Raw genomic sequence first — 10,038 nt, 5'->3', positions numbered from 1 at the left:
TAGTTTGATGTTGATCTCTCAGTCCTCCTTGCTTCCCCCGCTCCCCTGTTTGTGCTGCCTCAGGCTCAGCAAGCCTTCGGACCCTTGCTATGGCCCCCACTTGAGAGGTGTCCAACCCTGTTCCAGTTGCTCCCTTCCACGGGTCAGCAGTCCATGGGCCAAGAGGGTGTGTCATCACCAACCAAATGCCCCTCCAACACACTCCAGTAGCCCAGGGCCAGGACTCTGTGGATACCTTTTGCTAGGCCACTTCATCAGAGGCCAATTGCAGGTCAGTGGTCAGTGTGTCGTGAGTAAGTCCTCCCCATGCTATTACACTCTGGTGTGCAGCTCTGAGAAGCTGGAGAATCCCACCTTTGAACCTGGTCTTCCAGGTCACTGAAAGGTATATTCATAAAGGAATGAAGACAAGATCTTTTTTTAAGATATGTTTTTAGTTGTAGATAAACACAATATCTTTATTTTACTTATTTTTATGTGGTGCTGAGAGTCGAACCCAGTGCCTCATATGTGCTAGGCAAGTGCTCTACCAGTGAGCCACAGCCACAGCCCCAGGATCATTTCATCTTTGTTTTTGTGGTACAGGAAATCAGTCCCAAGAACATTCTACCACATAGTCTTGCCAAGCTGCCCTGGCTGCCCAACTTGCAATCCTCCTGCCTCAGCCTGCCAAGTCTGGGATTACAGTATACACCATCAACCTGGCCAAGCAGAATGTTTTGTCTATTAGCTTGACATATAACATACATTTATATTCATAGCATGCGAGCCTTATTTGTACTTTGAACCCATTGCAAATGTTAGTACTATATTAAGAATGTTCTCTGCCAGTGCGAAGTGGCACACACCTATAATCCCAAAGATTTGGGAGGCTGATGCAGAAGGACTGCAAGTTTGAGGCCAGCCTCACCAACTGACTAAGCAACTCAAGGACACCCTGTCATAAGCCATCCATGGGCTGTATGTAGGCTGCCCGTGCATTGAAGCCTATTGAATAGGAGAATCTGGTGTCTAGGAATGACCAGTGGACCTTTCCTCTGGTTGACCGCCCTGACTCATTGTGATCCCTATTCAAGCTCTGCAACAGGTTCCACACAAGCACTGAAGAGGGGGTGACCTGCTGTAGCCACCCAGCCCCTCTGAGATGGGTATGACCTGCCAAGGTGCCAGTCAACCGTCTGACTGCAAGACATCATGAAGCAAGACTTGTCCCTGACTTTGATGTTCCCCCTTAAATAAACCATAGAGCCACCTTCTTTGTCTAGCTCCAGCTCTTGTGTGGACGGTGTCTACCAGGGCCTCTGCTTTTGAAAGTATATTTCTGACTCTCTGTCTTTTGTTCTTCACTGATTATTCCAGACTTTAATTTCTCAGGTGGCTTACACCCTCCTCAGCAGGAAGAAGAATCCCCCATTGAGACACTGGCCTTCACCCCATAAGACCCTGCTCAAAATTTTAAAAATGAAAAGGCTTGGGACTACAGTGCAGTGGTAAAGTGCCACTGGGGCCAACCCCCAGTGACCCCCCAAAAAGGTTCTCTACCCTCCAGAGGCGTGTCCCGCGCCCTGCATTCTCTCACAGTCCGCCCTCTAGCGCGTCAGAACAGCCCTTCCCCGTGTGGGCTCCTCAGGGTGACTGAGCAGCAGGGGGCAGTGGAGAGAGGGAGAAGTGGGCAGGGCAGTGGGACACGTGGGCCCTGAGGCCAACTGCAGGGCTTTGAGTCAGCCCAGTGGCCCTGAGCAACCTGGGCCCCAGGTGCCCCTCTATCCAAAGCAGGGATGGTGCTGACCACGGACACGCTTTCTGGGGCTGCTGTGAGGACTGGAGGCCGAAGAATGGGTGAAATGGTGAACAGAGGAGTCTTCAGTCGGGAAGGCCTAGCAGGGGGCGGAATGATTTCTTTCTTTATCTGGGTAAGGAGAAATGGAACCCCATTAGGAGCCCAGGGCTGTGGAGATTCAGAATGGTGCCTCACCAGCAGCCTCTGGAGGCCAGGAGCCTTGGGGGACTCTCTCAGAAGGAAGCAGGTAACCAGGGCTGGGTAAGCAGGTCAGAGGTCTGGTCAAGATGGTTTCCGACTCAGGTGTTTGGATGCCTGAGCAATTCAACCTACACATAGGAGCTTTGGAACATCAGCTCCTTAGGGACCAGGACTGCTGGATGCCCTACTTGGTTTTCCCAAGATTAGCCTGTGACAGCAGGCAGTGTGGTTGGTGTGACGGTGAAGAGTCCATGCTGTAGAGACAGAGCCTGGGTCAGGGTCCCCACTCTGCCACTTCCCAGATGTACAATCCACATACCCATTCTCAGTGGGCCACGCTGGGTCAGATTCCTCATCTACAAAATAGGGGTGTAACTGCTGCCTACTACTTGGGATTCCTGTCAAGTTTGAAGACATTGTACGCAAAGCATTTAATTAGGTGCCTGGAGTACAGTGAACCATCACCAAATGTTAACTTTTAAAAGGTGGCATTAGAGGCTTGGCGTGCAGTTCAGTGGTAGGACACCTGCCTAGGTGTGGGAGACCCAGTAATGCATAATGGGAAAAAAAGGAAGAAGAGTAACATACGTGGCATGAAACGGTTAATTCCCAACAAAGGCAGAAAATCAGCACCAATTCCTTTTGTCCAGAGTGCTTCCTTTCAGGGTCCATGATCTGTCCACTGGCTTCTCCTCTGGAATGGTGCTATTTTTACCTGCTTCTTAGAGCCCACAGCAGGAGCCAGGCCTGTGGTACACACCTGTAATCCCATTAGCTGGGGAGGGTGAGGCAGTAGGATCGAGAGTTCCAAGCCAGCCTCAGCAACTTAAGGAGGCCCTAACCAACTCAGTGAGACCCTGTCTCTAAATAAAACACAAAATAGGGCTGGGGATGGGGCTCAGTGGTCAAGTGCCCAGGTTCAATCCCTGGTGCCCCCTAATAAGAACAACAAAAAACCCAAAACAGCAGGAGAAAATCAACATGCAATTATTTAAGCTCAAAATCACTCAGCTAAAATGTTTACTAGAACACATGGATATTGCTTTCTATCCTTTTCTTTTTTTTGTAGTGCTGGGAATCGAACCCAGGGCCTCATATTTGCTAGGAAGTGCTCTACCACTGAGCTATAAATCTAACCTCCTGGTATTTTCTTTCTCTTTTTTTTTTTTTTTTTTTTTGGTGCCAAGGATTGAACCCAAGGGCACTCTACCACTGAGCTACATCCCCAGCCCTTTTTATTTTGAGACAGGGTCTTGCTAAGTTGCTGAGGCTGGCTTTGAACTTGTGATTCTCCCTGCCTCAGCCTCCTAAGCCACTGGGATTACTCATGTGTATTTAAAAAAAAAATTGTTGTAAATGGACAGCATGCCATTATTTATTTATTTTTATGTGATGCTAAGGATTCAACCCAGTGCCTCTCGTGCTCTACCACTGAGCCCCATCCCCATCCCCTCGTGTGTCTTTTTTTTGCACCAGGGATTGAACTCAGGGGCACCACTGAGACACATCCCCAGCCCTATTGTGTATTTAATTTAGAGACAGGGTCTCACTGAGTTGCCATTGCTGAAGCTGGCTTTGGACTTGAGTAGCATCTGTGGCCTCTACTCACTAGATACTAGTAGTCATTTCCATCTCAGTTGCGACAACCAAAAATGTCCCAGGACATTGCCACGTCCCATTTGTCCCGAGCCGCTGGGATTACAGGCATGTGCCATTGTGCCTGGCTTCATGTGTATTTCTTTTTTTTTTTTTTTTAAAGAGAGAGTGAGGGCTGGGGATGTGGCTCAAGCGGTAGCGCGCTCGCCTGGCATGCGTGCGGCCCGGGTTCGATCCTCAGCACCACATACCAACAAAGATGTTGTGTCCGCCGCTAACTAAAATAAATAAATAAATAAATTCTCTCTCTCTCTCTCTCTCCCCCTTTCCTCTCTCTAAAAAAAAAAAGAGATCTCTCCTCTCTCTCCCCCCCTTTCCTCTCTCTAAAAAAAAAAAAAAAAAGAGAGAGAGAGAATTTTTTTTTTAATATTTATTTTTTAGTTCTCGGTGGACACAACATCTTTGTTGGTATGTGGTGCTGAGGATCGAACCCGGGCCGCACACATGCCAGGCGAGCGCGCTACCACTTGAGCCACATCCCCAGCCCTCATGTGTATTTCTTAATCAAGATAAATTCTTTAAGCAAACTTGAAATAGGTTTATGAAGAGAAGATTGCAAAAGCTTTAAGCAAGGACTGGCAGTTTCTAGGAGATGGAAATTGACTCATATAAAAAATATCTTCAAGGGCTCAATCTTCAGTTGAGCACTAGATAACGGCAGCTTGCGTCAGGAGACAGGCACTTTTTAGAATACTAAAATCACTTTTGGCAGAATCCTCCACATTCCTTCTCCTCCTTCTTTTGCTGTGGACATTCCAGGAACAATTTAGATTCTGTTTCTTTTCTTTCGTCCTTTTCCTTTCCCTCCTACCCTCTTTATTTTTCGTGTGTGTGTGGGGGGGCTTGATGAGGATGAACCCCATCCTTGTGCATGCTGTGAGCATGTGTCCCATCACAGAGCTACACCCCAGCTCTCCGCAAACTTCTGAAATTCAAAAGCAGGCAGACTACACATTTGTCAAATTCAATGAACCATCCTGGTCTTCTGAAGAAATAAAATTTTGTCTGAAACATATTCTAGTTTGTTGCCAGGATACAAATGCCGTCTAATACTGAAATCACCTTTCAAAATGCTAAATTGGCAGTTTCCTAAAGAAGGCGGAGCTGGCCCTTTCTTCTCCAGAAATCCTGGGATAGTCTCCTTCATAAGATGGCTAAGCAGATTTTTTTTTTTTTTAATAGGTAAGTCAAAGAAAGCAGGAAGTACCTGCCACCGACTGACTCTGGGCCCACCTCTGCTGCCAAGCTGAGCGCAGCCTTCTGTAAGGGTTTAGTCTGTTTAGTTCGGGGTTTCTCAGCCTCTGTACCCTGACATTTGGGCTCTAGAAATTCCTTGCTTGAGGGTTGTTTAGTAGCATCTGTGGCCTCTACCCACTAGATTAAAAACCACTGTTGTTGGCAGCAGGTTGAAGAACACTCTAGACAAAACCCTGGCAATGCCTGCTCTGAAGACAGGGACTCTCTGCTGACCCTCCCAGGAGGGAGGACTTTTGTTCTTCACCAACATTCCTGGAGAACAGCCCAGCAGAGATGAGCAGTTTTCCTTCAAGGAATTAATAAAGATGACAATCAGTTGCAACAGTGGATTTTTTCTTTTTTTGGTACTAGGGATTGAACCCAGGGGCACTCAACCACTGACCCACACCCCCATCTGTTTTTTATTTTTTATTTAGAGACTGGTTCTCACTATACTGCTTTGGGCCTTGCTAAATTGCTGAGTCTGACTTTGAACTTGCGATCCCCTTGCCTCAGCCTCCTGAGCCACTGGGATAACATGCGTGGGCCACTGCACCTGGCAACAGTGGAATATTTTAAGTACAATAATGATTTACATATATATTTTTACATATATATATATATTTGGAATATTTTGGAAAGAATGAGTTCTGAATTCTAAGGCAGACAATCTGAGCTTTGGTTTTACTGTCCTTATCTGTGTGCACCACAGAATTGCTCATCAGGGCCCTGCTGGCTCCCGTGCCAGGCTGCTGTCATCTACCTTTCTGCCAGTGGGGGGGGGGGGGGGGTCTGTTCTCGTGGACACCAAACACTGGTCAAACAAACTAATAAAATGGATTCAAGCCATGACGGGGTTTTCTACCTTTTTTTTTTTTAATGAAAATTAAGACCCACAATTAATATTCTCCCATTAATAATTACATTTGTTAAACACACAGGCCAAATTTTACCTCCACCTGAAAACTACAAGCTTGTATCTCGCATGAGGTCAGACTCAGGCTAATCCGAAACTGTGGTTTGGTGTATATTTTTAATCACTACATTAAAAACAGGTTTACTTTTTAAAACTTTATTGATTTACCACCTGATCAAAGCATGGGATATTTTAACAGTATTATACATAATATTTTTACATAGAAAACTTTACATAGCATTTCATATTATATAATTCTGCTTTATTCTTTCAAAAATGTATACATCCACCGGGCAAGGAATGCTTTTCATTAAATTACCAATATTAAATGCACTTAATCATTGAGTATAGATTAACCAAAGTAGCTATTAACTAACTTTTAGGCATTTTAAGGAGGTAAAACATACATTTTGCACATAAAGAAATATTTGATGTAAATATGCAGATAATTTTTTTAAAAAATTAGAATACTGAGAAAACTACACCTTTGATGAGTGTCATTTTTCTGAGAGCAAGGATTTCCAGATATATTCATTCTTTTAAAATAATTCAGTTTTGGTTTCTTTGTTTTCCAAACTGCAAAGCTGCTGGTAGCAGAACTCCAGGGTTTCGTGTGAGTTCAAGCTGTGTCTACCTTAACAAAGGTACTAAAACAGAATTCAGAAGGAACCAGCTTCTACTGAAACCAATACCCGTTTGCATCATAACAACAAACGTCTGGATTCGAGGGCCATACTTGCATTTATTAGCAGATCACTGAAATAACTATAAAGACTAAACGTAGAGCCATAATCACCACAGAATAACAAAAAAGGTTTGGTTTTTTTATTTGTTTGTTTTTGCATTTTGTACAAAAGTTACCTGTCAGAGGAAAATGTTGTTTCCAGATAATATTATACAATTTTTATAATGTATGTTCTTTGGTTGTACATGAAGAGTACAAGGAAAAGGTATACTTGACACTAAAGGTGCATATTAGAAATAAAATTTACCATCCACCGTTTGTCGTTAAGATGCCAAAGCTGGTGATTTCCCTAACAGACAATGAAGAAAAACAAAATTGCTCAAGCAGCGGTATTATAACAAAAACTTTTCTCTAGAGACCCAGCACAAATAACCAACACTTAATAAAGCATTCTGAGAAAGAAATAAGGCCTTGGAAATGCTTTGCTCTCCTCCGTGACTTTTTAAATACTAAATAGCATCCTGGCCGATGCTGCTGACTGCACACGCCCTTTTCACTAGTGTTTGTGTGGCCCAAGCCACATTCACCACGAGAGGACAGACTTATTCACAGAAAGGAACTTAGGCTGAATGGCTTGTTACTGGAGGTAAGGGATGTCCTCTGTTTGTCATTGTCCAGTGACAAGAAAAATTACCCTGAATGATTTTACATCTAGTCTTTGAAAGGTCCATTGCTGGTACAATTTAAAGGATTCGTTCTGAAAATTTATTTTTTTTTCTTGTGGTGCTGGGGATTGAACCCAGGGCCTTGTGCACGCAAGGCAAGCACTCTAACAAGTGAGCTGTATCCCCAGCCCCCAAATCTTTTAAATGAAAAGAAATGCAAGCCTGAATGTTTCAGCAAGTCATAAAACCCAATGACACATTTCCTGACCTGTGAGAGGCAGGAGGACCCTGGAGAAATCCTGACAAACAAAATGCCACCTGAGAGCCTCAGAAGGAAAGGAAAGCCACCTGTCGGGGTGGAGCTGTGGACAGGACACAGTGAGGAGCAAACACACAGGTTCCCCCTACACCTCAGCACAGATGTCAGTGGGGACAAGTGACTTGCGGAGGTTGTGACGAGCAACACCGCCTGGCGCAGGTTTCCAAGTGCAGCATCAAGGTGCAGCGGATCCCAGGACCAGTCAGCCGTGCTGCTCACGCCTCCCCGCACAGGCAGACCTCCCACCGTCCCTCCCTGCTCCACTGCTCAGCTCCTCCTACCTACGGACGAAAACAAGGTGAAAACCTAGGCCTGCTTTTGTTCTTTGGTAGAGAAATCAAAACACTTTTTGGGAAAGAAAAAAGTAGGTAAGAGTGCTGCCGGCCAAAGTCAGGACATTTCTCAAGGCTGCTAAAAACAACAACAAGAAACTTAAGAAATCGGTCTCTCGGTAATGAGCAAAAGCACCAGAAATCCTTCTCTACAAAGAAAAAATATCTGATTTTACAGATAAGATTCCCAAACAACTAACTTCTAAGGCACCAGAGTTGACATCGACACACCCCGATTTTCAGGACTAGAGTGCAGGTGGAAACCTGAATGTCCCCGGCCACGCTGGAGACCCTTCTGCACTCCACGCTGCCCAGGCTGAGAGTGAGCAGAGTTCTCTTCTCACAGTTCAGTGCTGCCCCTGCCACGGCGCTGCTCGACCCCCTCGCCATGCTGTACACAGAGGAGCCGGAAGCTCTCCTCGCAGAGGCATGCAGCTCCTCACGGAGAGCAGCTGGTGCCAGGCGCCTGCCGCCTGCGGCCACTGTCCCAGTTCACCTGTGCTGGCCCCAGCTGCTCTGGTCCCACCAAGATGTCAGCTGAGGAAGCTCATGGCAGCAACCCTTCTCATGCACTGCTACTGTCCCTCTGTCTCAAGGTCCCTCTGATGAGGACCGTGCAAGGCAGCAACACGAACCATCAGTACACTCACTCTCCTGAGGTAAAAATAAAAGGTTTACTCAAAGATAAATGAACTCTGGGTCAATTACTACTTCATATATTAGATTTCAGTGTGTGTGAGATGGACAATGTATTCTGGAAACTTTAACTGAACACCCATCCACAAATACTTACACCAAGGAAGGTCAACCATTTCATTAAATTGTTCACTTTTTCCCTAAAGACTTTTTCTCCCCACGTTACTAAAACAGAGAGCCACGAGGCACTACATTTTTTTTAACCTTGCAAGCTCTTAATTCTAAATAAACTCTGCCTTCAATCAAATCTTCAAATATCTCTTTGTAAAATACTTTAAAAAAATCACTCAGACACAAAACAAAACATAAAAACAACCCTCCTCTCCTACCTTTCCCCAGACTAAGCTAACAACAGCTGACTGGCACTGACAAGAGCACTCAGACTTATCTGACACACTCAAACGACAACAAAGAACCCAGCGTATTTTAGGTGGCCGTTAGCCATTACAAGAAATTTTATTAACATACTCTCTAATAGTCACGAACCTATACAACTATGTTCAGTATTTTCAAGGAGAGTGACTTCCTCTGACAAAACATTGGCAGCCAGTCATGGGACTTGGCCAGGAAACAATGGCATTTGCAGTGACAGATTTGACAGTTTGATCAGTAAAATGGAATGACCCACGAAACAGAATCCCCACCAACTGTGCTACCTGGGTATACAACAACTTAATGAAATGCCACAAGCCTTAGTTGGGGACTTCGATAGGGCCAGCAGAGAGGCCATCCTTATCCAGGCCATCTGAGACCCAAGACGGCAGCTCCTCGTTTCCGTGTGACTCTTCACAAGCTGTGCCAGTCAGAGGTGGCTTGACGGATGTTCTGCAGAGCTGCAGCAGTGGCCTGCAGGGGTCAGGGCTACCACACTGGTGACAGTGTCGGTGCTACCTGCGATGGCTCTTCCGGGATCCATATTTTATACACGACACCTATCCGTAGGAAGAACTTTCGCAGAACTGCCCGGAGCTCAGGGATCAGGTCAAACTGCATAATCTCACACAAGTAGGGATAGTACATTGAAGCATGTGCTTTGAACTTGAGGTGGGAGAGAAGAGAGAAAATTAGACATAGGGCCTTTTTCTTTTTTTGCACCAAAGATGTAAAAGTACTCTAATAACACTAATGTAACAATCACTATTATTATTAGTTTGTGGTACTGGGGATTGAATCCAGGGATGCTCTGCTCTACCACTGAGTGCATTATTAAATTTTAACTATTGGGTATCCTTTTTTGGTACCAGGAATTGAACCCAGGGGCACTCAACTACTCACATCCCCAGCCCTTTTTCGTATTTTATTTGGAGACAGGTCTCACTGAGTTGTTTAGGGCCTCAGTAAGTTGCTGAGGCTGGCTTTGAAGCCATAATCCTCCTGCCTCAGTCTCCTGAGCCACTGAGATTACAGGCTGCACCACCATGCCTGGCTTTTTATTTTAATTTGAGACAGAGCCTCACTAAATTGCCCCAACTGGTCTCAAACCTGTGATCCTCCTATCTCAACCTCCCAAACTGCTGGGATTACAGGTTGCACCACCATGTCTCACTTATAA

The 10,038-nt window shown here is 45.3% G+C and overlaps 1 protein-coding gene across 2 annotated transcripts in view; it reads right to left on the bottom strand.

Annotated features, from left to right (window-relative positions):
• Positions 1 to 7,420: 7,420 nt before the first annotated feature.
• Positions 7,421 to 10,038, bottom strand: part of ARFGEF2 (ARF guanine nucleotide exchange factor 2) — an 89,200-nt gene continuing 86,582 nt past the window's right edge. For both annotated transcript variants that reach the window (XM_081289291.1, XM_081289292.1), the window contains exon 39: positions 7,421 to 9,524. In XM_081289291.1, coding sequence (XP_081145417.1) covers positions 9,348 to 9,524 — 177 coding nt within the window. In that variant the 3' untranslated portion in view covers positions 7,421 to 9,347. The remainder of the gene's footprint in view (positions 9,525 to 10,038) is intronic.

Source organism: Spermophilus citellus (assembly GCF_964194105.1).
Source record: "Spermophilus citellus genome assembly, chromosome: 4".
NCBI lineage: Eukaryota > Metazoa > Chordata > Mammalia > Rodentia > Sciuridae > Spermophilus > Spermophilus citellus.
The sequence above is the reverse complement of the archived record's forward strand: the minus strand, read 5'-3'. Positions and strand labels throughout refer to the sequence as shown.